This window comes from Panicum virgatum, chromosome 4N (assembly GCF_016808335.1).
Source record: "Panicum virgatum strain AP13 chromosome 4N, P.virgatum_v5, whole genome shotgun sequence".
NCBI lineage: Eukaryota > Viridiplantae > Streptophyta > Magnoliopsida > Poales > Poaceae > Panicum > Panicum virgatum.
Genome location: NC_053148.1, coordinates 45,240,229 through 45,264,874, shown reverse-complemented (window position 1 = coordinate 45,264,874; position 24,646 = coordinate 45,240,229). Strand labels below are relative to the sequence as shown.

The following is a 24,646-nucleotide window of genomic DNA, read 5'->3' as shown; positions in this document are numbered from 1 at the left end:
GCTTGCTCCTGTTGGGAGGCGTCAAGTTCATGCCTCCATCAGTGCAAGCAGCCCCCTCCTTCCATGCTTGCTGGAGGTTAGGGATGACGAGTGGGACTAAGGTGTCATAGGGAGAGGGAGGTGCCAGGTAATTGGTGTTAATGTTGAACTCACGGAAATGGTAGAAATCAATAACGGAGCAACCTTTCAATGTTATTTTGCTAAAGCTGGATCTTTTGATGGTATTTTTCTAAACACTGGATCTTTCAATGGTATGGATCTAATTTTTCCTTTTCTAGATGTGTTTAGAATTAAAATTTAGACTGGTCGGACTAAAAGATGGTTGACTAAAGTTAGTCCATATCATTTTTTTTAAATTAGTCCATATCATGTTGGAACCTTGGAATTAAAAGGTAAATGCAAGACATAGACACCGTGTTCGGCTGGTGCTCCAGCCCTATAGTATTTCTTTCTCACATCATTCCAGTTCTAGCTTCTGGCTCCAGCCAGGTAACAGTGTTTTTCTCTCACACCATTCCAGCTCCAGCCTCCAGCTCCAGCCTGCCGAACGCAGTGAGAAAGTCTATTTTATTATTTCTATTGATATATGCGTGGTGGGATAGGGTGAAAGGTACTCTAGCAATTCTTTGGATGCTTGGCTCTTTTTAACTAGATCAAATTAGGTGGGTTTGGAGAATAAATAGACTAATGGTCAGTTGGGATGTGACTCCACCTTTTAATCCCTCTATTTGAACAATCTAATCTAATGAACTAAAGTTTAGTTATAGGATCCAAATATAACCTTAGATCATAGGACAAGGCTTTTCAGATATAAAATATTAACAGTCATCCATATTTCCTTTAAGCGAAATCATCCATGTTTTTTTATAGGAAATCATCCATGTTTTTGGACAAGGGAAGGTGGCTTGCTGTTTTTTTTTTCAGGAAAGCAGTAGAAAGCAGGCGGGGCAATAGGATATCGATACATCATGATCTTCTCGGCCCGCTCTGAATTTTGGCCCATTATTCTCGGCGCTCCCCATTCCCTTGTCTGTCGCTCTCTAACCCTAACGGGAAACGGCGACGGCGACATCGGGAAGCGGAGGGAAGCGGCGGCGCCGCGGCGCCTTTGGCAAGGGTGCAGGGCAGCAGCCGGGCAGGCGGCCGGTGGCGCGCCAGCATCGATCCGCGCGACATCTCTGTTTCTCGCGTGATCTTCCGTCCTCCGGCGCAGCTGCTCCACCATGCCTCCCGCCTCAGGGAACCTCACGGAGGCCGCGCGCTCCGTGCAGCTGTTCAAGATCAACGGCTTCACCGCGACCAAGGAGAAGCCAGGCTACACCGCGTCGAGGGTGTGCGCCGTCGGTGGACACGACTGGCGAATCGAATTCCACCCAAAGGTAAAGGACCCGAATAATTGCTACAGCAACAGTGAGTGGATCATGTTCCGTGTTCGATTGATCAGCAAAGTAGCGAGCGGAGTGGCCGCGTCCTTCAGCTGCCGGCTGATGGATCCGAGCTCAACGGGTGGTTCTTATCATCTGGATGAAATGATCTCGTCCTCTATGTTCTGTGAGAACAAATCCCTCGATGTCCTCCTAATCAAAAGGAGGGAACTGGAGGAATCGAGACGTCTATATGTGAAAGATGACTGCATTCTTGTACAATGTGCAATCAACGTCCTGCTCGGCGAACCCAAGGATGCGGCGGCGGCGGGAGCAGCGTCTAACGCCGTGGCCAGCGTTCCATCCTCCGACCTGCACAAGCAATTCGGTGAGCTGCTGCGGAGCCAGATGGGAGCGGACATCACGTTCCTCGTCGCCGGCGAGCCTGTCGCGGCACACCGGACAGTGCTCGCAGCGAGGTCGCCGGTTTTCATGGCCGAGCTCTTCGGCGACATGAAGGAGAAGGCGTCGCTGTGCGTTGAGATCAATGACATGGAGGTGGAGGTGTTCAGGGCCATGCTCCATTTCGTGTACACCGACACGGTGCTGGTGCTGGACCAGAAGGGGGAGCAGGCGACATTGATGGCGCATCATCTTCTTGAAGCGGCAGATCGGTATGGATTGGAGAGGCTCAAGAGGATCTGTGTGGAGAAGGTGTACACGGACATCAGCGTGGACACGGTTGCGACCACATTGGCTTTGGCGGAGCAGCACGGGTGCTCTGAGCTCAAATCCAGGTGCATGAAGTTCATCTTGGCTGCCCCAGCAAATCTCCAAGCTGTCGCTGCAACTGAAGGGTACAAGCATCTCGAGGCAAGCTGCCCCTCAGTTTTGACTGAACTTCTGAAGCTCATGGTCAAGGGGAACAAGTAGCTGGGCATTGTGCTGTTGGAGGCAGAAAGAAGGCTTTTGTACTTGTGTTTTCTGTTTGTGGTTGGAGCTTAGCTGAAATGATCGCCTGAAAACTTTGATGTGCATTTGACCATTTTTCATCTACTACTCTATGCACAAAAGTCAAAACCCAGTAGCACCGAGATAAGGATTATCATGCATGATCCGGCAAATGAAACGAGTGACAAGTCCTTAAGATTACCATCCTGCCTGTGATTGGTTTCCAGCTCATTAATTTTCGTGATCCTACAATTGAAGCCACAATTCATTTTGGTTTCAGCCAACTGAGGATGTTTTATTACCACACTATTTCTTTAGCAGTCACTGAAACGAGGTTTGCAGCAATATGTTTTTCTGGAGTTCCAGGGATGACCCCCTGTCCACTGACTATTGCATTGCTTCAGGACAGACAACTTATAGAGTTACAGTTCCGATTACTCCAGTTTATTAGGAGACAGCCATCTTTGCCAAACGAAATGAAACATGCCTTTTGGCTTCAGTTGTCACCCAGCAAGCTGTATCATGGAAGTTCTTCACTGATTTATGCGCCTTTACATCCTGTGAGCTCTTTCTCTTAAGTCCGTTAATAGCGCATTAGCGCTTTGTCATCTGCAGTGACCAGAAGAGATACAAACAACACGTCAGCTTATCTCTTTCCTGAAGAACAACCTGTTAAAAATTACTAATGTGGTTGTAGAAAGTGCTCGAGCATAGCTTCAATCCTTTGGGAGTACACTGGCGTGCTGAATCTGCAACTTTTTCACGTCAAAACCACAAGCTAGTTTCAATCAGTCCACTGAATCTTTTACATGTTTCAGCGGACCTTACCTTATTAGTAGAATGCTACATGGACTGGTTCTTGTGGATCCACGCCCTCCTGCTTCTAAAACTCATTGTCTAATGTTGTGTTGTGATGGCTGGGGCACAAGCTGTGCAAGCACCAAAATTGGATTAGGAAACATCACACAAACGATCACCTACTTTCTGAATCAGCATAGAATTGATCGAGCTTCTCCTCCCATGAAACAAGCGACCTTATTGAACATCTTGGTCTGCCATGAAAGAAGCTTCTATTGAATTTCTGAACCAGCATATAGTTTACAGCAAAAGGAAAAAAAAAAGATTTGCAAGTGTTCAGTTTTCAATGTCCCTCATCATCCGTGTATGATCAATCTCAGGCATACATTTGCAGAAAAAAAAAACTGTTTGCTAGTGTGTTGTGTTCACTGTTCAGTCATCTTTAAACCAATTCACAACATAATTCAGATGGGATTCTCAGTTCACAAAATGGTTCATCAGTTAAAATCTTCAGGCGGATATTATGACATACTAGGAATAATGCTAACTGATGCTGCTGGTTAGGAAAGCAGTGCAAATGCAGTGAACATGAAGCGTCTCGGCCAACTGACTCTATCACTAATCAACTGACCTTTATGCTTCGAGTCTTCTATTGCTAATCAATTGACTCTTCAAGCATCTAGAAAGAGTTTCCAGGTCTCATAAAGGAAGTCCATTTCCACGCATCTTATTACAGAAGCTTCTCCTTATTCTCTCTTTTATTTATATATATGCTATATATAATAAATAAAAAATTGGGCCTGGGCGGGTTAACACGCGGGCACCTTTTCGAGCCAATCAACCTGGGCCGTCCATGTGCCTGCCAGGCCCAGGCCGCCACGTGTTAACCCGCGTGTACAAACCCGCGGCGCCGCACGCATAAAACCCTCGTGCGCTGGCCACACCCAAAACCGTTGAGGCCGCTGGCCAGTGGGGCCCACGTGCTAGAAGGATGACACCTGGGCCCATTCGTCGGCGAGCCTCTCCCGCAGGCCACAACGCCCTACAAAGAAAGCTGAGCACCTTCCCGTGCCTTCCTCGAATCCAAACTCCAAAGCGCTTCGGACCTTCGGTTCTTCTTCCCACCTCGCAACCAAATCATTCCTCCCCGAATAATCCGATCAGCTTCTTCCTGGTAGGCGCCTCTCTTCTTCCTCCCGATCACTGCAGTTCAGTCGGTGCCTGCCTGGTGTCGTGGGACGGTCGTTTTCGTGACCTGCGGAATCGGATTTGGCGCAGGGTGTAGGGAGGATGGCGACCAAGAGGAGCGTGGGCACCCTGTCGGAGGCGGATCTGAAGGGGAAGAAGGTTTTCCTCCGCGCCGACCTCAACGTGCCGCTGGACGACAGCCAGAAGATCACCGACGACACCCGCATCCGCGCGTCCGTGCCCACCATCAAGTTCCTGATGGAGAAGGGCGCCAAGGTCATCCTGGCCAGCCATCTGGTGAGCAGCGGTTTCTTCGATTTGTGTATCTTAATTCCTAAAGGTTGCTTTTGGCGAATTCGTGTTCGAGGGTGTGGGATTCGATGCTCCTTTTGGGCGATTGGGTATACTATAGCATTGCTGATCTAGTTCTGTGCAAGGTTGTATCAATACCAGTTATTCATGAAGTGAAAGGTTGGCTTGCTTGTACTGAACTTTATTTATGTGCCAAATTTGTCGCTACTCATCAGTGAAAAGGTGATAACTTGAAATTTATTTCTAATTTTGGTGGCAGTAGTAGTCAGGCAGGTTTCAGTGTTTCACTGAGAAAGGGGTAACTTCAGCTGATACTGACGCATGGTGCAAGACTTCATCTTTTGAATTGGATAAGCCCATTTGATTAATCATATATTTGTTTTATAAATTTCTTGGTAATTGTCTTAAACTAATCCAAATTTAAAGCCATCTATGTAACATTCTGGTTTGCGGTCTTCAGTTTGATTAGTGTCAACTGTAAAGCCTTTTATAGTGGACTTGCTTTTTTCATTCTGCCGTTGCCTATCTACAGTAACCAAGATATTACATATTTGAATCCTGGAAACCAACAATAAATCTACACTAACTGTACCAAATGGTACTTGAATCATGGTTGTAAGCCAAGACATGGATACCATACCATACCAGTGGACCAGACACCAGCTAGCAACATGATATAAATTTCAATTCTAGGATAATCCAGTTATAAACTAAAAAGGATATCAGATAAATATACTTCATGTTTTGGACAAATGTTTGCCCCTCCCTATTGGTTTTTAGTCTAAACATTGCTTAATTATCTCTCTTCATTAAACTCCATTCACTGATTCACTGTTGTTTTTTCAGGGACGTCCAAAAGGTGTCACTCCCAAGTACAGCTTGAAGCCTCTTGTCCCACGCTTGTCTGAGCTCCTTGGAGTTAATGTATGCCTTATAAAAAGATAACTCATGTTTATTTTTTTACATGTTATAACATGTTGGAATGATAACTCATCTTATATTCCCTATATTTGCTTATATACATTGATATAGGTTGTTATGGCCAATGACTGCATTGGTGAGGAAGTTCAGAAGTTGGCTGCTTCTTTACCAGATGGAGGTGTTCTGCTTTTAGAAAACATTAGGTTCTACAAGGAGGAAGAGAAGAACGACCCTGAGTTTGCCAAGAAGCTGGCATCTGTTGCTGATCTCTATGTAAATGATGCCTTTGGCACTGCACACAGAGCCCATGCTTCAACAGAGGGAGTTACCAAGTATTTGAAGCCTGCTGTTGCTGGCTTCCTCATGCAGAAGGTACGTGTTAAAGTTAAAATTAGTCCATGTCTTGTGTTTCTTGATACTAATTTACTCCATTGCAAGCTGCTGACGATGCCCAGTAATCTGACATTTAATTTTCTTGAAAGCTTTTGGCAATATAGTTTTTCGCTTTTAACTAAGAGCTCTCACTATCTAGGAACTTGACTATCTTGTTGGCGCTGTTGCCAACCCGAAGAAGCCGTTTGCTGCAATTGTTGGTGGATCAAAGGTGTCGACGAAGATTGGAGTGATCGAATCTCTATTGGCGAAGGTTGACATCCTCATCCTTGGTGGTGGCATGATCTTCACATTTTATAAGGCTCAGGGACATGCTGTAGGAAAATCTCTTGTTGAGGAAGACAAGCTTGAATTGGCAACCTCACTTATCGAAAAGGCTAAGTCAAAGGGCGTCTCCCTCTTGCTTCCCACTGATGTTGTAGTTGCTGACAAGTTTGAAGCAAATGCTGAGAGCAAGGTATGCTCCTAAAATATGTATGTTGATCTGTAGAATTTCACCTGAATCTGTCGTGTGTAGCAACTGATCTAAATAACGTATAAACTGCTACGACAAAAAAGTGATACATGCCTTTGCAACACTACATAGGCATGGTTCTTAAATTTGAGTGATTAAGTGGCAGTGTCGTAGTGTATGTCAAGTTGCCTGGTAGGTGCAAAAATTAGCAAAACATCATGTACAGAGATTAAAATTGTAATAGTTCTCCAGCCATTCTATACTAATGCCAACCTTGTGCCATCTGCAGATTGTTCCTGCATCTTCTATCCCTGACGGTTGGATGGGTCTCGATATTGGCCCTGATTCTATCAAGACTTTCAGTGAGACGTTGGACACCACCAAGACTGTCATCTGGAATGGTCCTATGGGAGTTTTTGAGTTTGAGAAGTTTGCTGCTGGCACTGATGTGTGTAATACCTGCATTTGTACTTAATTTGGCTCGCTGATTTTTGTTTTTGATTTCGCTAAATGTAGTGCTCTTTGTACAGGCTATTGCCAAGAAGTTGGCTGATATCACTGCGAAAGGTGCGACAACCATCATTGGAGGTGGGGACTCCGTTGCTGCCGTCGAGAAGGCCGGGTTAGCTGACAAGATGAGCCACATCTCCACAGGCGGTGGTGCGAGTCTGGAGCTGCTGGAAGGCAAGACCCTCCCAGGTGTCCTTGCTCTTGACGACGCGTAGGCTGATACTGCGGTGGTGTAAATGCAAGTCCTCGTTTGCCGTCTAGGACTTCGATATAGGCTTCTCTTTTTGAGTTTTTGCTAGATGATAAGCGAATAAATTTGACTTGCGCGGGCATGACACTATCAGAGTTGTGCCAGGAACAAACGTACATGCTATGGATGTGCTCTACTTTGCCGTGTGCCCCTTGCGATGGTTATCCTGTGTTTCTATTCTCATGCGGTGATTGTTGTTGGTTTGGACTCTGGATGTCAGCCATACTTGTGATTCCACTTAAGTTAATTTGCGAGTGGTTTAATTTTTGTGAGTGAAACGTTATCTGAAAGTGATCGGTGGTACAGTGGTACTAATTTAATAAGGTATCTTTGACCGAGGTGGAATAATTTCGGGTGACAATTATATTTGTGCACAAATTTTAAACACTAGAGATACTTAAATTGTGGATGAAAGAGGTCGAATTTTTTCGAGTGATGAGATTAGCTTGTATTTAAAAATATATCCAGAATAGCGAAGTTCGGTAGAAGTCTAATAATCAATTGAACAAAAAGAATCATAGTGCAAAGAACATAGGTGGTACACGTTTCTTGTTCCTTTTTCTGGTAGTTCTTTTTAAAGAACTTTTCTGGTAGTTTTGATCATATTAGAAATATGTAAGCTATAAGCTTTGTTTACTACAGTAGAAGTATGCAAACTTGTCAGCTAACTCTAACGCCTATCTGAAAAAGTAACAAATGCCCAAAATACTACCAGACAACTAGCTCAAAAACACAAACTGTGCATGAGAGGGAACATGAACTGAACATACTAGCATCTTGAAGATTGAACCATCACATGACAGACCGGTGAAGAAACTTAACTGACAGCTTCCACACGAGACGCTCCAACTTGCTGGTTGCGAGAGGGTGAAGCTACAACATGATCTGGTGAAGCATCTCCAGACACTTCATAGTTCAGGGCCCGGCGATTGAGCAGCCAGATCATGCTGGCAGCTTCAACCTCTCACACCAGCAAACAAAGTGTTCTTCTTCCCCACCCGGATTCCGGACGCCCATACGAGGAGGAGAGCAAGCGGAAGAGGAGAGCCGCCAGCAGCGATAGCTTTGGCGTGCGCGAAAGGCAAAGGAGAGCACGACCGCGCGAGCCGCGCACGGAGGTTTGTTGAGCGCCGGAGGATGTCTGCACGGTCCCTCGCGTGACCACCACCCCTCGTGACGCTGCCGTTTTGCCTTTTGCCCCCAAGCACTGTCGTCCTCGCTGCAACTCCGCGCGTACCCGTATGCGTCTCTGCTCTGTTGCGTCTCGGCACCATCTGTTATCGAGACCACTCATTGCAACTAACCGTCTCGTCAGAATTCAATCTTTCAACAGAAGTGCCTCCTCTCTCTTCCAGACGAACATGATGTCATGATCTGGGTAAATGTTAGCATCATCCAGCATGTGGAATGGTCAGGTGAGATGTACCTTGACACTGGAAACGGGCTGTGCTTGACTTGAAAATTTGGTGTTTAGTACGCGATAATTCCATTAGAGTGATGATGATGGCCTAACCACCCAATGACACTTTTGTTTTGCTTATTAAAAGAGCTGTCAAGAATTATGAGCAGTCACTGTTCTTGCCGGATTAGAGGTTGTTGCACTTCCGATCAATCATGACCTCATCATATGTGCCGGTCAAGTGTATGTCTGTTAGGTTTGTGAATCATATCAACAATTTTCTTGGACAGTAAAATTTTGGGATCAATTACATCACCTATTCGCCTTCTAAATATCACAAGGGACTGCAGCTAAATATGATGCTCTGAATGTGCATCTATGGGCGTAGGCTTATGGCTCTTCGGTTTAGTTGTATAAAATGGAGATTAAGCCCTTTATTTGGATTTTGGATCCAGCTCCTATCACACCAGACAGAAGAATGAACAATCTCGGTCCACACTTAGCTGTTGAGGAAGCTTTGTCCTATGCTTACATCCATAGAAATACGGGCAACTGATGGGGATCGCCACGATAATCCTAAAGCTGTTTAATGTTCTAACAGAATCTGCTGCTAAAGTTCAGAAACCACAAAGATGAGTTCTCAAACGGGGTCATCACAGGGGCAGATAGTTGTACATCCCTCGTTCTCTTTTTGCAACAACTGTGACAACCAGTAAATTCAGAAAGAGGGATACAAAATAAAGCAAATATGTCCCACTCTGTAATTTAACCAGCAGGCCACTTCATCTGCCTTCCACCGAGTACATGTAAGTGCAAATGATAGACAGATTGACCTGTGGACAGATAAATGATAGTACACCATTAGCAAGAAAATGGAAATATTTGGAGAGAAGAAACAGACAGAATTATACGGAATGAAGGTTGCCCATGGGGTGCTTACATCCTTCAGCTCCATTGTTTATGACGACACGATACCCATTTGCCAAACCTTCCTTCTCAGCGACTACTTTCGCTGCGTAAAAAAGCTGGCCCAGAATCTCAGCATGCCTTGGTTCAGCCTAAGAACACAGGATACTGCCATAAGATTTATGATGCAATGTTTTGCAGATTGAACCACCATTTGTTTCAACAAAATTGCATACCTTGGATAGTCCAGTTAGTCCATCTCTCACTTTTGGGATGATCAGAACGTGCACAGGGGCTTGTGGATTAATATCTCTAAATGCTAAGACTTTGTCATCTTCATAGACAACGCTTGCAGGAATCTCCTTAGAGATGATCTTGTCAAAACTGAGAAAAGTAAATAAAAGTGAATATTCAGTGCCACGAACATAATTTAAAATAGTAATGTGAGCAAGAGTATGATATCTACATGGTTGGTCCTCCAGTATCAGCAGTGGCAGCAGCTGCTCTGGCAGCAGCTTCCTCATTTGTTGATGAAGCAATGTGGCGCACAAATCTAGAGTAGCAGGGAGAAACATATCAGAAATGAAAGGATTTAAAATCAGTAGAAACTCAAGATGATCAAAGACTGAAATTATAACAGTTCGCAGCCATGCCAGGGACCTGGGTGAAACTTTAAACTCAATAAATTTGCACAAGAGTTTGTATTGCCACTATAACAAACTGGGATTCCACAATGACCATTGTTGAAGTTTATGTGGAAATGATAACACAGGTTATCAGCCCTTCCTTGCTATACTTGCAACGTATCCTAGAAACAAATCCCAACTCGTACTCGTTGATTAACCTCCTGGATGTTGGTCTAGCACTAAAGTTTATGAAAGGAATCCATTTCAAATATTGCATTGCGTAGGCCATACATAGATTTTAGTTCACTCTTCACTGCTTACTAAACCTGAAACTTTCAACGCATATATGGCAATGTTCAGTTGTTAACTTGCACTGTCCATGTCTAAGTATGCGTGAGTGTCTCTAGACACAAATCGAGTGTTTAAAGTGCCATCCAATGTTAATACTAAAAAAACTCTAACCACGGTTGTCCTAGAAATTATCGTAGAACCAAGCAAATCTTTCATCAGCAACCAAGCAGTGAAGGGAGATTATGATGAGACCCTAATAGCCAATAGGAAGTTATCAGCAAGCAGGTAGATGCAGGCTGCAGCAGCCGGTTGGCCATGACCACCCAAATCCAAAAGGAGCATCTCGCAGCACATGTCAAGAAGCTGAGCCTCGCAACACGAACAGCCCTAATTCCAAAACGAATTTACCTCACCTTCGGGGAGGCACGCGGCGGGGGACCCGGAGACCCTGCGGCCGCAGCGAGGCAGAGCGCCTGTAACAAGAGGGAGAAGAACCCGTTGGATCGGACCGGACCGGATGCGATTACTGCTCGAGAGTAGAGTAGGAGGGTCGAATCGGAGAGCTTACCTGAGGAGAGAGGACGTCGCTGCCGTGAGCGTGGCTGCCGCCGCCCTCGTCGCCATTGGAGGCAGAGCTGGGGAATGGTGGGGGCGCCCGTGCAGCTGCTCTCAGGCAGGCTCCGCGCTGAGCCGGTGACCGGTTGTGCTTGTGTGGGCCTGCTTTGGGCTCCAGCGCTGCTGGACCATTGGATTCATGAATCTCTCTCTCGAGCTGGGCCCAAAAGCCCAAACCACTTCGCAGCCCACCAATCATCATCCCTCTATCTATACCGGCAAGCCTCTTTCACGCGCACGGCTGCCGTTGCAGCACACTACGCCACCGCGCTGTCCTCGCCCACGGCCCACCAGGGTTAAGGGCACCTGCCTCTCGTCGCGCCGCCGTCATGGCGGTTACCCCACTCGCCATAAACCCATCAGCACAAAACGATACTTGTGGCTGCTTGAGCTGCAGCTACAGGCAGCAGCCGAACAGCTCTTGACTATCCATGGAACTGGCAGGTTCATCAGAAAAATAGACTCAAGAGAAACAAGGATGTTGTGCTTAGTCTGGTTGCCTTGAGAGGAGGCAGGAGCTTAATTCAGATGGAAAGAAGCGACCCCAATCGAAAGTATTGTAGACTTTCCACATGTCACTTCCAGCACTACCTAAAAGAGACTGCACATCACTTATGTGCTGCGTATCTCCGCTAGCTCAGGAACAACAGCTATTTCCCATTCTTAAATGCACAAACCAGATCGTCCAATCCATTGCTCTACTGCCTCATGGTTACATATAAAATTTTGAAGCGCACAAGGTAACACAATATCTGATTGAGTCAATCGAATGATATGAGTACGCTTTAGTATTTGAAAGCGCATCCTCACAACACCTATCAACATGATTGCGTAGCTATGCATGCCTCAGATTGCACACAACCATGACATTTCCCGCAATGTACTTTTTATATTCCAATAAGGATCTTGTAGACATGGAGCTAGGGAAATTGGAACATGTGTTCCATCTATTGCCCCCATATAATCCTGCAGAACATAGCTGTTGTTATTGAAATTGCAAACATAAAGAGATATATGGTAGTATATGAATGTCATCGATATTTGATAGTATTTTAAGAGTATGGCATAAACATTAAGTTGTTTGAAACTTTGAGTGGAGTATTCACGGGTGGCACTTGTATCAAGCTCCCAGTAAACTGGACAATTGCTTTTAGTATTCGCTATGTTGGAAGCAACATTGCAGATCTATGTTGCTTGCATTATTTGAGACAACATACATGAATATTATCTACCTGTAACTTGTTCTCTTGTGCCTCTACGGCGACTCCTCTTGCATCTTGCAGTTGGATCCTCTCTTGAAGGACATCCACCAGTTTATGAAAGATGGCAGTCTCACTTGCAGCATAACTCCTGACTCTTCGAAACTTTGGATACATATTTCTTCCCTGCAAGAATTGAATCATGGATTCTGTACGATATGTGGTGAAGATCTACCAAGATTATAGCCAGAAATGAGAGTGAATTCCTCATCATCTCTTTGCTTTCACTTCAAAAAAAAATCCCCACATTGTCGTGATTGATAGTCATTGTGAATTCTCTCTTCTATATATAGGTACAAATGTAGTTGCGATCACTTTGCATGGAGATAGCAAAGAAGACTGAAGATTCTATCAGAAAGGAAAATATGGTAGGACTTGTACACATAGAAGTTTGATCCAGTCAAGAAAAGGATAACGTCTGAGAAGCCATTTATAAATAATATAAAGCAGTTGATCTCCATAACCAAACCAGGAGAAGAACGGATAGGAAAAGGAATTAAGACACTTCCACCTAGGGAAACACAGGCTATCAGGGTTTTGTGGGACCAATCAAATGCTGCAGGCATATGCATTGTCTATACTAGAAAAGCAGTAAATGATCAGACTAAAATGCATGGCATCACTACAATCCTTTGCATTGAACTGCTTTTGTAAACATTGTACTTTTGCAGTCCCTATTTTTCAGGTAAAAATGATGTATTCTACACATGCACGAGTTCTTCAAACTGCAGAAAGTTTAGAATAGGTGATATAACAGCATCGTAACATTATTAACCAAGGGATGTAATGTAAGAGGTTGCACTGCATGGGAAGGGGTTGGGAATGTAGTTAAAAAACTGTAAGCAACATGCAGCAATAGGCCATGCAAGAGTTCACCACAAAGAGTCAAAGACCACGAAGAACTCAAACAAAAAGTATTCAAATGTACGAAATTAAGCGTCAAGTAGTAGATCAGTGTGATTCGGAGAAAATCATGGAGTGTGTGCTATAGACAGTGTGCTCAAGGTCCTTCTCAACCTTCCAAAACATGGGATATTTAGATTCTGTCTCTGATTTACCATAGGTCTAACATGGCCATTTCTTTAAGCACAGCACAAGCCCTATTTCACAATTGTGAACCACCAGATAAAGAAAGAAAATTCTTGTTCAGAACTGCAACATACAATGATGGTCATGCGGTGAATCAAGACAGATTTGGGAGGTTAATTTTAGTGTGCCAAACAAGTGAGTTCAAAGATTTCACCAATTGAACAAAACCAATATGAGGTTAAACCTCAACATATCCAGCATAATCTAAAATCACTGTTAATTTTCAAAATGTGGCTTTGGAAATGAGTATTAACTGATATGATAAAAAGAACAGAGATCAATGCACTCTGATACGCTCAACAAATATAACAAATAAGAAAAACAATATGCATTACAACTCATTTAGTTTGTAGGATCTTTCAAACTAACAATCAAGAATAACTAATTTGGTTATGAACACAAGATCAATAAGGGACAATTCTGTACTTGTGCCTTCCATTTTGTTATTTGAGATACCTAGCATGTTCGTTGATATTATTCCCAAACCAGTTGACAGCAAAAAGGTAGCATGTCACCAACAGAAATGAACCAACATGGGTCTATCATCTAAAAAATCAAACTCCTAGTCTAGTGTCCATCTTTTGCCTTACACTTTCCATTATTCACCCCCAGCTATAGATGGGCCTTACTAACAATAGCAAGATAGATAGGTCTTCCTAAACTAACAATTTAAAGTATGAACTTTTTGCCTCAATTATAAAGCAATTTCTCGTTTCATTCATCTTTTTTTTTTCTTTTTGCCATTTTTGTAAGAACATAGCAGATGCGCAGGCACGCACAATTTGCCCACTACAGAAAAAAAAAACATGACAGCAATGTATCAGAGTTGTGTGTTGCACGAGCCTTGGCATATGGTCAAATTTATGCTGAGTAAATAGATTCTTGCATTCTTAATTATAAAGTATACATCACCTGTGCAAAAGTTTAACCCACATGCTTGGGAATTGGCTTCAAAATTTTAATGCACAAGAGGCCTTTACTATTCTAACAGGGACAGCGGCTCTATGTTGGGCAATATGGCGTTGTCGAAATGATATTATCTTTGATAACGTTAAACATTCATCCTTTATGCAGGTTATTTTCAGGGGGGGCCTACTGGCTACGATTTTGGTCAGCATAAGGAGACGACAAAGGATCTGTTCATGAAGATCAGCACTTCTTTGGAGATAATAGCCTTAGAAATGTTTGCGAGTCATGGATGGAAGCATAATAATAGACTTTGTCAGGCTTAATTTTTTTGGTTCTCCTGCTATTCCAGCTTTTGAAGCTGGAAAAATTGTAATAATTGAATTGAAGGCTGTGTAAGTTAAACCGTAGAGGCCGGAAAATTCCATTATTTTAAAAAAAATCACCTGTGCAAAATGGGTTGCCACTTGAATGTGGCTTAATAACAAATTGAAGCAGCCAGTAAACCCAAATTCAGTATCGCATTAGAAAAAGGTCGGGCCTAGATAAGATATTCCCGCAAACAACCCCAATTCACGTTCATAACCAGAAAATCGCCCACAGACCACCGATTACCAAGTGGGTCGCACGTAAACGGTAAACCACATGCATCGTCACCAATTCACCATATGCAAACTGCAAAAGAAAAATACGTTTCAGAATCGCACAGGCGGAGACGCGATTTCGATCGCGACAAAAGTAAATACGCCCAAATTCCTCGCCAAGAGACAAAGAACGCCTAAATTTCGCAGAATCCTCACCTCACCTTTGGATCACGGCGCGCGCAAGGCCCGTCCCGGAGAAGGAGCTAATCAAGGTTCTAGTGTTCCGTTGCCTCGCGATCCAGAGTTCGAGCGCCCTCCACGCACCATCACCAAGCCCTAACGCGGGCACCGCGGCGAGGCGGCCGCAACGGCACGAAACACAACCAATTCCACACCTAGAATTGGGAGGGGTTAGACGAACGCCGACATTAGAGGCCCGAGGAAGGGAAGGCCGTCGCGGGACGTACACAATTGGGGGTGCGTCACTCCTCAGGAGGAAGCGGGGGATGACGACAAGGCCTGGCGGCGGCGGAGCTGCGGCCACGCAGACGCCGACCCGCCCCGCCCCGCCCCGACCCGCCAGCGGGCACTCGGTTCGAGCGCCTCGCGGGTGCTAGGGTTTGTGGCGTGGGAGAAGACGAGGCGACCGCCATGGAGGCCTGGAGACCGATCGAGATGCGTGCGCGGCAGAAGGGGAGCTCCTCTGAGAAGGAGGCTTCTCGTCGAGGGGAACGCGGCGGCGGAGAGGCCGAGCCGTACATCTCGCTTGGGTCTGGTTCGATTGCTTTGGCCGCCGCGTCTCTGCTGCCTCTACGGCTACGCGCTGCTGGTCTCCTGTTCACGTGCCGTGCGCCACTGCTACCGTGCTCCGACGTCTGGTTCGTGTGCCGCTGTGGCTAGAGCTTCCAGTGGGTTGGGTGGTGTCTGTTGGTAGGCGCCATCACTGACAAGTGGACCCACGGGACCATCTTTCCTCTCCTCCCCGGTTAAAAAAGAAAACTAGTATCGAACTGCGAGTTTGAAATGTCAAAACGACCGAACCACGAATTATAGAGGATCCATAAATCCATTGTTTTAAGTCTGATCGGCTGATCAGTAAAGGAAATGAAGCCTAATTTTATCTTTGCTATGTTATGCTATTTTCGTTGCATGAACTGCTCGAAGGCATGCAACCGCCATTAGATGTGACCAAAGCATCACAAAACTATGGTCACATGAACATTAGACAATCCACTAGTACTACTTCAACGAGGTCTTTTCACTCTCTAATTTCTTCGTTTTAGGCCTACTACTACTTCACTAAAATTACTAGTAGTAAATCTGTTATGTCCAGTCCAGTTGATCGACACGTCCGGCCGGCCAACCAGCAGTTACCAGTCTACCTTAGCTTCGATCTGCGAAGAAGAAATCACCATGCAACTGATCAGCACATCGCAATAACCAAAGAGGGTAAAGGTTAAAAAAAACAAAGAAAGACGAACAGTAGTAGCAGTAAAATCAGGTAACTTCTGACGTACGCGTCTTTTTTTGTTTTGACTTTTTGTTACCACAGCTGCAGACCGCGTGGTGGACCGGACCCGCCGCCGCTGCCAACGTCGTCGTCGTCCGCCTGCGGCCACAGCTGCAGCACCGTGCTCGCCGCCGACTTCTCGTTCACGTTCAGGAGGTACGCGAACGGCGGCGACGGCGGCGGCAGCGGCTCCGCGATCTCCTCCGTCTCCACGCCCACAGCAGTTACAGTAACCTTGAGCTGCAGTTCGTCGTTCAGGCTGGTTAGCAGTTCTTCCTGCCAGAAATTGACAACAAGCACGGTTAAAAAAATTCAGAGCCTCAAACACGCAGAGATGCAGTGTTTACTCGGATTGCTGGGAAAATGGCAGTACCTTTCTTGCACGGACTTTGCAGAGGGCCGCCTCGAGCTGCTGCTCGAGCTCGTCGAGTTCATCCACTGAGGTCAGAGACGACAGGTCTTCTCCCGTGTACGCCATCAGCCTAGCCTGCAGCTGCTCGTACTCACGCCGCAGCCTGCCGATCTCCGCGATCATTTGCTGCTGCAGTGCAAGAGTCAGATTCCGAAGATGCCGAAGCTGACATCCAAGAAGAGAGATGGCACACCAACAGACTGAAGATGCTGAAGCTGCATTTGGGCACGCACCTGATGATCAGTGCAGTGTGTCTCCTGGACCTGAAGGAGTTGCGTGTTGGTGACGGCCTCGTACCGCCGAATCAGATCGGTCAAGCTTAAGAGATGAATTCAAACATGGTTAGTAGACTGAAACAAAAGTTACCCAAGCGTGTGTATGATAAACTGTTAAGTGTTAATGATGTGCAACTTGAATCGTGCTGAATTTCTGATCATTCTGAATTTCTGTTCACCAAATCGAACCTTTAGTTCATCCCCTCCCTGGTTTTCTCATTCTGAATTTCTGATCACCAGCAGTCCAAGCATGTAGCAAACTAGCAATCCCAGCGAGATGAACCACAACGGCGTGGAAATGGCAGCAAAGTTGAGGAAAAAGTGCAAGAAGAAAGGCCGGAGAATGAATTGACCAGACCTGGCCGGCGGGTTGGGGTACTCGAACAGCTTGCCGCGCTCGGAGAAGACGCCGACGCCGACGTCCGCGTCGCAGAGCACGGCGAGCTCGTGGGCCTTCTTGATCAGGCCCTTGCGGCGCTTGGAGAAGGTCACCTGCCGGCTCACCCGGTTCTCGATCTTCTTCATCTCCACCCTCCCACGCCCCATTGCTCGCGATCAGCCTGAACCTGAACCTGATCGCCTGCCCATCAAAACCCCAAAACTGATGGAGGTTAGATTCATTCCCTTGGGGCTTTTGCTTTTCTACCCGAGATCAGCACGAGAGAACGAAGCACACGGCAGCTTACGGAGGAGAGATCAAGAACGGAAGACGCCGGCGGTCAAAGGGCTTTCCTTGCAGGCTAAGGAGAAGGGTCCGGCGAGCCGAGAGTAGCTGAAGCCTGAAGCGAACAGAGAACGACGGAGCAGAGCGCTGTGCCGGGGCTTCTCTTTTTATATCGCCAAAGGGTTGTGCTCGTAGATGCTGAAGACAAATGCCAGCAAGTTCAATCGAAGATGTGCATCGCGGATCAAGAATCCTTTGGCGCGTACCCTTCCCAAGCCTGGGATGACGTGGGTTGTTTAGAGATTGTGGTTCGTAACTTCAAATTCAAAATTGAACTTATAAAAGTTCTAGAATGATTTGCTAATTAAAGGCAAGACTCAAGAAGCCCCTACCAACATCTTTTTCAAAAAAAAAATTCCACCACTTTGTGAGAGTAAAGCATTAGAATCAATGGCACAAGCGCTGTCAAAATATAAATAATTCGGTCAAAATTGCACGTTACTTGAACTTGCTAAGAAAAAGAGGTGCTTTATTGCTAGGAAAGATAGGTGCTTGGATGCCAAGCCACCAAGCACCATCCCAGAAACTTCCAAGCCACACAGGAGCCATTAGCCCATGACCAATTGACCACTGTCCACTTGACCCAGACTTTTGTGACCCACCTCGACTCAAGTATGGATGACCAAAGTACCCTTCCCTTAGGCTTTACCTCTAGATTCAGGGATTTCCTCATGTTACTGTGCAGAGCCCCGCTGGCCTACCATTACGCAGGACTATTAACGGCACGGAAAAAAAGTTACTTGCAACTTTTCAAAAAAAAATTACTTGCTGGCCGTCCGTTCAGCGCACTGTTGACTGATGGTGCTCGTACAAGCGCCCAGCGCCCACGAGACGAGCAGAAAAACCAAAGCGGCAAGCAACAACCATTAACGGCAGGAATCTCCTATGATCCTATCCCTGGAGCCAAATTTGGGCAACGACATGGCTGACACATTAGGCCAGTCTCGATGCAGGGGTCATGAGAGCGCCATCAGCATTTAAAACGAGGATACATCAGCAAAAATGTTGATTTGGCATAAAAATTAAGAGGAGAGAGAGGGGAGCGGTGTCACGGAGACGACACGGTCGCGGCACAGTTCTCAAATCGATGACCCCGAGATGAAACTCGCACTGGGAGTGTTCATCGGTTCACCCGGGATCAGCTGCGCCCCGCTCCGCCACCAACATCGCTCCGTCGGCCAAACCCCCCCGCGCCCTGTTCCTCCAGCGCGCCAAATCCTCCTGCGCCACCAGCTCATCCACACCTGCGTCACGCAGGAGGAGGACGCCGCCGGCCGCGTCGGCGTCTCCCTCTCCAAGGACCTCGTGCTCGTCGCCGACGAGGCCCTGCGCACCAACATCACCACGCTGGGGCCGCTCGTCCACCCCATGTCCGAGCAGCTCCGCTTCCTCGCCACCGTCGTCCTCACCCACGTCTTCCGCGCCAACGTCCGTCCCCCAGGCGCTCGCGCGCCCAATTCGTCGCCGCGCCAAATCCACCCCCGTCACTCCCCCAGATCCTCCCCCACGCCTCTCCTCGCCGCGCCAATCCACCCGCCCAAGTCCCAGCCCCGCGGCCGGCCGTCATCCTTCCGCCCCCAGCCCCCAGCCCCGCGGCCGGCATCCGCTCGTCGACAAGGACGGGCGATGCATATCTGTCTAGCTCTCTAGAACTTGTGCAACTTGTCTCTAGTCAAATATAGGACGGTGGTATTCCAAATAAAAGTGTAAATCTATGTTTTTTTGATTTTTTTTTTTGTTCGTGCGCACATGCTATCTGGGCTGTACCACGGTTGATTTGGTACTTACATGTCTTCTGCCATCATCCGCAGAGATTGAAATATATTATATGTAATTATTTCCATATATGCGACTTTACTTTGATATTGTACGGACATTAAAATTAAATAAACCATATTCTAGCATGTTGTTACATGATTCATATGGCACATTTGATCACACCACCATTCACCAATTTAATGATGTAATCTGTCTATGAAATTGTGCAATGACACTGTGCACTGAGACTGGCCTAATGCCGTCGGAGCAGTTACCAGTTGCATTCAGACATCCTGCTAATGGTACCGAGATGTTCAAATGTGACCAGGAGCACCCAGCCTCTTGAGGAAATGTAGGCAATGACTGAATTGTTTTGGAGTGAATTAGCAGGGGTCACACCTACTTTGTCTCAGAACTTAGCTAGAAACAAATCTGGAAAAGAATTTCCATGAATCAACAACGCCTTTCAGGCAACAAATCAAGAGCAGCAGTTAAAGAAATCGAAGAGATCAGAATGAACTACATGGCACAACCACAGCATTCAAGCATTAACACCCAGCATTTCATATCAAAGGCCTCATGGGGGCAAACTTTTGGAATGGAAGGAAATGGTATGGTAACTTTAATCCTCTAGTCTCTAGTCATTATCCTTTCTACCGACGCGGCGACGCCACAGCAGGAATGAAACTACCATGATGCCGAACGCTACTTAGAATCACCTGTTTCAATTTGATAAGCGGCGATATTAGCTAAACGAAAACCTGATGTTTCGAGGACCTAAACATGAATCAGGTGATAGCTTCTGGGCAACCTTCTCAGCCACTTCCTGGCAGAGGTTGCTGCTCTTCAGGAGGCGGCTCCTGTTGTTCCTGAGGCTCCTGCCACAAATACGTCACCGGGTGACCCTGCTGGGTGCCATACACCATTCCTCCACCTGGCACCTGCTGCTGTGGCATGTAGTAGTACGGATGTGCGTCAGCTGGGGCTCCCATGGGTGGAAGCCCAGCCCTAGGAAGACCAACCCCCTCCTCCTTCATCTCATCCCTGGGAACAATGTCGACCAAGAAGTCGTAAATGTCAGTCCTGGTGATGGCTGCTGCAATGTCATTCTTCTGCAAGGTCCGGCGCTTGTTCTCCTCAGTGTGCATCCACGACCTCAGTGTCAGCTCAAGTATAAATATCTCGCAAGCTTTCGCAAAGACCACTGGAGCTTCTGCAGAGATCATTCGGACATCCTCATCGGCCTTCATGATCTTCTTTATCCTTGCAAGTGGCAAGGTGTGGTTCTTGAAGTCAGTGGTTTGCTCAATATCAGCCAGGCGTTCAGCCCAGAATTGCTGGAGCTGACGCTGCTGCTGCTGCTGGAGCTGTAGGTGGAATTGCTGGGCTTGCTGGTATACAACCTGGTGCTGAGCACTCATTTGAGCAGGGTTGGCTGCAAATGCTTGCCCTGGTTGTAAACCAGCAGCTGCGACTGCAGAAGGACTGATTATTGTTGCTGCAGGCGGATAGGCAACAACACCAATTGCGGGCTGAGGCTGAGAGGTTGGTTCCATGTCAGCTCTCACTTGTCCAAAATCCTACGATCTTTCCAGCACTACAAAATCAGAAACAGATTATCCGTAAGTTCAAATTTAAACTAGGGAAATTTGAGAAAGTCCTAACTTCTGAGTTATTTATATAAGTAAAATGAATAAGATTGTTTCAGAAAAGAAGAAGAGGCTGTTTCATCTACATGGACATGATTCTGTTGGATAGATGAACCTAACCTCCAGTGATTATATTCAATTTATTTTATCCTTGGTTCAAACAAAGACACAAGTAACAAAATAAGATAATTTTTAGTCTTCTAATTAAGCAACATAGCATAAGTTAAATGGTATTAAAAATATGAATAAATGTGAAAGCATGTATCAGGATTCAGGATATTAAAAACAAGGAGAGCTTGTAGTTCATAAATCTGAGAAAAACTAAGAATCAGAACATAATTTCAGATATCAGAAAACAATAGAATACAACTCACCAAACTTCATCTGTCATTGAACAATATTTTTCATCTTTCATTTAGGCAATACCCTAATGTGAGCAACTTACTCATTACATATCAAACAAAAATGGGCATGAGTACCTTTTAAATAGTAAAAATTAAAATATGCTAAGAATCATCTTGGGCATCTCAAAGCCTACGGTCTATGCTACAGTATATAAACTACTTAGGTTATCATTAGTACTAGCAGCTATTGGTCGCTACGATTACATTTATGCTTGCAAACAGGCCCCTTGATGGTCCACATCCCAACACAACTGTGTGTATTTTTCCATCCAAATGAGCCCCCGTTTAAATATCTCCAGTAAATAAAGACCATGAATGGAAAGGGACAACAAAATGCAGTCAGATAACGATAAACCATATTTCTTGTTCCTATGGCCATACTTGTGCTGATCTCAGAATCGCAATCTTGTTCCTATGGCCATATCACTGTCAGCTAAAACAACATACCTATCTAAGACTACAATCCTGACAAACTACCTTTGGCAGAATAAATAAAGATTTAAATTGGAAAACTGGAACATGGGATGCAATCTATAGGTAGTTCAATCCTAGTGGCCAGATCAGCACAAGTATGCCTTCTTTCTTAGAAAGGAGAGGAGAAAAAAAAATGCATGCTGTGATTTGTATCTAAATCAAACAAAATCTTGTGTCACATAACCAAAAATCAGATCTTAAATAGTTCATACTAACCAAATGAATAGACCTTGTGCTCACTAACACAAAAATCGATCCCTTGCAGCACTGAAGAACTTATCTTTTTCAATTTGCACAAGTGTCATGTAATGAAATGGCATATATACTGTTACGATAGAAAGGACACAGCTGTTGAGTAAGCATGACATGCTACTAATACAGCAAGCAGCGAAAAGCCATGCAATCACCTCTCTTTATTCCACTTTTGTCGCAAAAAGACGCACTAATTGGTGGACTCAAACTTTCAAAGTCGTCATCCATTTGGCATTTTGCTATGACGAAGAAAGCGTCCCGACTCCAGAGTTTCATGAACCAATCAAAATTGCTGGCTTGCGTGTGAGATTCGAACAATTGGTCCAATGTAAACTTAGGTATAAAAGAGTAGCCGAAAGCATGTGTGATTTAAGGCATCATGTGGGTACAGGACAGACCGATGGAGACAACAATGGAAAGCCTCCTTGGTTGGGGTAGTGGTAGTTCAAAAAGCCATCGTCCTCTCTGGCCTAGCCCTAACCACCTTCAAATTGAAACATAGCCAACAAGGAATTGTGTCGTTTGACTGAGGATCTATTGGGTGAAGGGACCACTTTTTACATGCTATTTAGATCTTTTGAGTTAACTCAGTTATATAGATGTATTATCTTCAATATTCATTTAGTTTTTCAACATATATCAAGGTTGCCACATTTCAGATCTTGAATTGAATCAGTGATGCTTGAATTGATGATGCAATATGTTGCATAACTTACAAACAGTACAATTTTATGATTTTATCTCATCACCACATTCTACAATGCTGGTGTTATAGTTGATTTAGCCATTCGACACATAACTATTAACATCACATAGATTGGACATATAACAATCAACATATAAGTTTTTTTGTAAAAAAAATCAACACAAAGAGGCTACATCATGTTGTATACAGATTATAAAAGGTATGACTAAAAATATACTGACATTTAGTATAAATAAATAAAGGATCATATACTCGATACAGACAATAATTATATATGAACAAATGTGAAGCGTCATAATACAGCATAATATGCCAAGAAGTTAATTACAATCCATACAGCTTGGTAGCATGTAAATCGTGATCATGGTCCTACAAATTGTTTTAGCTATACAGTAGTCATATCTAGATACTGTGCTAGGACCAATATGCGGTGCAAGCCTAGAAGCCTAGGACAGTAGAAGCTTAAGAATATAAGGCTCATGTCTCAGGATAAGATAATGAAACCTTTCTGTACATCAGAACTTTTTGAAATAAAGTACATCAAAATTTCTCCCTGATTGATTTATGCAAGGGATGACAGGACTTATGGACGGAATTGCTCTTGACAAAACTGGACACATCAAGTACTTGCTTTTACCTAAAAGAAGATCGACATGAGTTCCCAGAAATGGTGCCATACGTTCATGCAAACCAAAGGAGAAAGACTTCTTTTTAAGAGAATCTGACATCCCAATTTTCTTTCTTTATGCTCTTCGGTAGGACCGTGAACCTTTTGTGTTTCTGCCCATTTGTAGACGAAAAAATAGGCAAATTGTAGTTTGATTTGACGTAGGTATCCGAAGATAAACAAGCGATTCAACTATGGAGGTGTGACACCTGGCCAATTAGATTGCAGACGCACGTTTTTTTTTCCAGAAAAAGCACTATTTTTAGTAGTCAATCCACCAGTACAACACGCATAAAACTATGCCGGAGCTACTCAGACCAAGCAAAAGAGGTGAGGAAACTAGATCGAGGAAACCAAGCAAAAAAAAATCCCAACAACTTGGCAGAACCGAAATCTACCGCAACACGACAAGAACGCAGCTCAGGTCCGTTCTTTCCTCGGCCTAATTTTTGCAGCGGGCGCAGGTTCACGGCGATCACCGCCCCCGAATCCCCGATTCCACGCCGAGAACTCAACCGCGCAGCAGAAATCCCCAAGGAAAAACCCCGGATCATAGAAATCGAGAGCGGGAATTCGGGCACTCACTTGGAAGCTGGAACCGCGAGCGTCCGCGGCCGGGCGGGCGAGGAGAGACGCGGCTGGCGCCGAGCCCGAGCGCCCTAGCGTTGCTGTTGCGGCGCTGGATTGGGAGGGCTCGGCTTGAATGGGGAGAGAGGGAGAGCACGATGATGCCTCTTGGCCTTCTGAGAATTCTCCCCATCCTCCCTCTGTCCGTCTCCCCTCGGTTATTAAATTCTCCTCGGGAGCGAGACGGCGAGAGCTCGCAGCCCATTGGCAGTGGGCAGCAGCACCACCTGGCGGTCGCTGCCGGGCGGGTCCCGAGCCCTCCCGGGTCCGGACCCGCCGCCGCCGCCACCACCACCACTCCCCGCGCCCGCCCGCGCGCCCGCTACGCGCGGCTCTCGGCGGGTCCGCTTGGGCCTGGGGCCCGGCCGCCCA

At 45.6% G+C, this 24,646-nt stretch overlaps 5 protein-coding genes and 1 long non-coding RNA gene across 6 annotated transcripts; 2 read left to right on the top strand and 4 right to left on the bottom strand.

Annotated features, from left to right (window-relative positions):
* Positions 1-556: 556 nt before the first annotated feature.
* LOC120671581 (BTB/POZ and MATH domain-containing protein 1-like) lies at positions 557-2,674 on the top strand. Its single transcript, XM_039951953.1, has one exon. It carries the CDS (start codon positions 1,224-1,226, stop codon positions 2,295-2,297), a length of 1,074 nt encoding a protein of 357 aa, XP_039807887.1. The 5' UTR covers positions 557-1,223; the 3' UTR covers positions 2,298-2,674.
* A 1,452-nt stretch (positions 2,675-4,126) lies between these two features.
* Positions 4,127-7,305, top strand: LOC120671580 (phosphoglycerate kinase, cytosolic-like). Its single transcript, XM_039951952.1, has 7 exons — positions 4,127-4,287; positions 4,392-4,598; positions 5,460-5,537; positions 5,646-5,906; positions 6,067-6,384; positions 6,671-6,829; positions 6,912-7,305. The coding sequence occupies exons 2-7, from the start codon at positions 4,404-4,406 to the stop codon at positions 7,104-7,106; spliced, it is 1,206 nt and encodes a 401-aa protein (XP_039807886.1). The 5' UTR covers positions 4,127-4,287; positions 4,392-4,403; the 3' UTR covers positions 7,107-7,305.
* A 1,708-nt stretch (positions 7,306-9,013) lies between these two features.
* Positions 9,014-11,026, bottom strand: LOC120671582 (14 kDa zinc-binding protein-like). The gene is made up of 6 exons (XM_039951954.1): positions 10,932-11,026; positions 10,777-10,836; positions 9,913-9,999; positions 9,683-9,830; positions 9,481-9,598; positions 9,014-9,373 (listed from the first exon to the last, which is right to left on the bottom strand). Exons 1-6 carry the CDS (start codon positions 10,985-10,987, stop codon positions 9,306-9,308), a joined length of 537 nt encoding a protein of 178 aa, XP_039807888.1. The 5' UTR covers positions 10,988-11,026; the 3' UTR covers positions 9,014-9,305.
* Positions 11,027-11,611: 585 nt separating this feature from the next.
* On the bottom strand, positions 11,612-15,606 carry LOC120671579. Its single transcript, XR_005673676.1, has 4 exons — positions 15,284-15,606; positions 15,038-15,211; positions 12,211-14,907; positions 11,612-11,944 (listed from the first exon to the last, which is right to left on the bottom strand). It is a non-coding gene; the product is annotated as an uncharacterized LOC120671579 (long non-coding RNA).
* Positions 15,607-15,943: 337 nt separating this feature from the next.
* LOC120670446 (MADS-box transcription factor 30-like) lies at positions 15,944-17,827 on the bottom strand. Its single transcript, XM_039950542.1, has 5 exons — positions 17,700-17,827; positions 17,372-17,593; positions 16,972-17,056; positions 16,700-16,867; positions 15,944-16,602 (listed from the first exon to the last, which is right to left on the bottom strand). The coding sequence occupies exons 2-5, from the start codon at positions 17,557-17,559 to the stop codon at positions 16,360-16,362; spliced, it is 684 nt and encodes a 227-aa protein (XP_039806476.1). The 5' UTR covers positions 17,560-17,593; positions 17,700-17,827; the 3' UTR covers positions 15,944-16,359.
* A 2,159-nt stretch (positions 17,828-19,986) lies between these two features.
* LOC120671577 (nuclear transcription factor Y subunit C-4-like) lies at positions 19,987-24,430 on the bottom strand. The gene is made up of 2 exons (XM_039951949.1): positions 24,233-24,430; positions 19,987-21,092 (listed from the first exon to the last, which is right to left on the bottom strand). The coding sequence occupies exon 2, from the start codon at positions 21,049-21,051 to the stop codon at positions 20,311-20,313; it is 741 nt and encodes a 246-aa protein (XP_039807883.1). The 5' UTR covers positions 21,052-21,092; positions 24,233-24,430; the 3' UTR covers positions 19,987-20,310.
* Between the last annotated feature and the right edge of the window lie 216 nt (positions 24,431-24,646).

Bases quoted from the DNA above. Each gene is read 5' to 3' on its own strand.
- LOC120671581 (XM_039951953.1), top strand. From the start codon at position 1,224: ATGCCTCCCGCCTCAGGGAACCTCACGGAGGCCGCGCGCTCCGTGCAG.
- LOC120671580 (XM_039951952.1), top strand. From the start codon at position 4,404: ATGGCGACCAAGAGGAGCGTGGGCACCCTGTCGGAGGCGGATCTGAAG. The intron at 6,385-6,670 runs GTATGCTCCTAA...TGCCATCTGCAG, and splicing joins AAGCAAATGCTGAGAGCAAG to ATTGTTCCTGCATCTTCTAT. The intron at 6,830-6,911 runs GTGTGTAATACC...CTCTTTGTACAG, and splicing joins AGTTTGCTGCTGGCACTGAT to GCTATTGCCAAGAAGTTGGC.
- LOC120671582 (XM_039951954.1), bottom strand. From the start codon at position 10,987: ATGGCGACGAGGGCGGCGGCAGCCACGCTCACGGCAGCGACGTCCTCT. The intron at 9,831-9,912 runs GTAGATATCATA...TACTTTTCTCAG, and splicing joins GATACTGGAGGACCAACCAT to TTTTGACAAGATCATCTCTA. The intron at 9,374-9,480 runs GTAAGCACCCCA...ATCTGTCCACAG, and splicing joins AAACAATGGAGCTGAAGGAT to GTCAATCTGTCTATCATTTG.
- LOC120670446 (XM_039950542.1), bottom strand. From the start codon at position 17,559: ATGGGGCGTGGGAGGGTGGAGATGAAGAAGATCGAGAACCGGGTGAGC. The intron at 16,868-16,971 runs GTGCGTGCCCAA...CTTGCACTGCAG, and splicing joins CACACTGCACTGATCATCAG to CAGCAAATGATCGCGGAGAT. The intron at 16,603-16,699 runs GTACTGCCATTT...AATTTCTGGCAG, and splicing joins GCAAAGTCCGTGCAAGAAAG to GAAGAACTGCTAACCAGCCT.
- LOC120671577 (XM_039951949.1), bottom strand. From the start codon at position 21,051: ATGGAACCAACCTCTCAGCCTCAGCCCGCAATTGGTGTTGTTGCCTAT.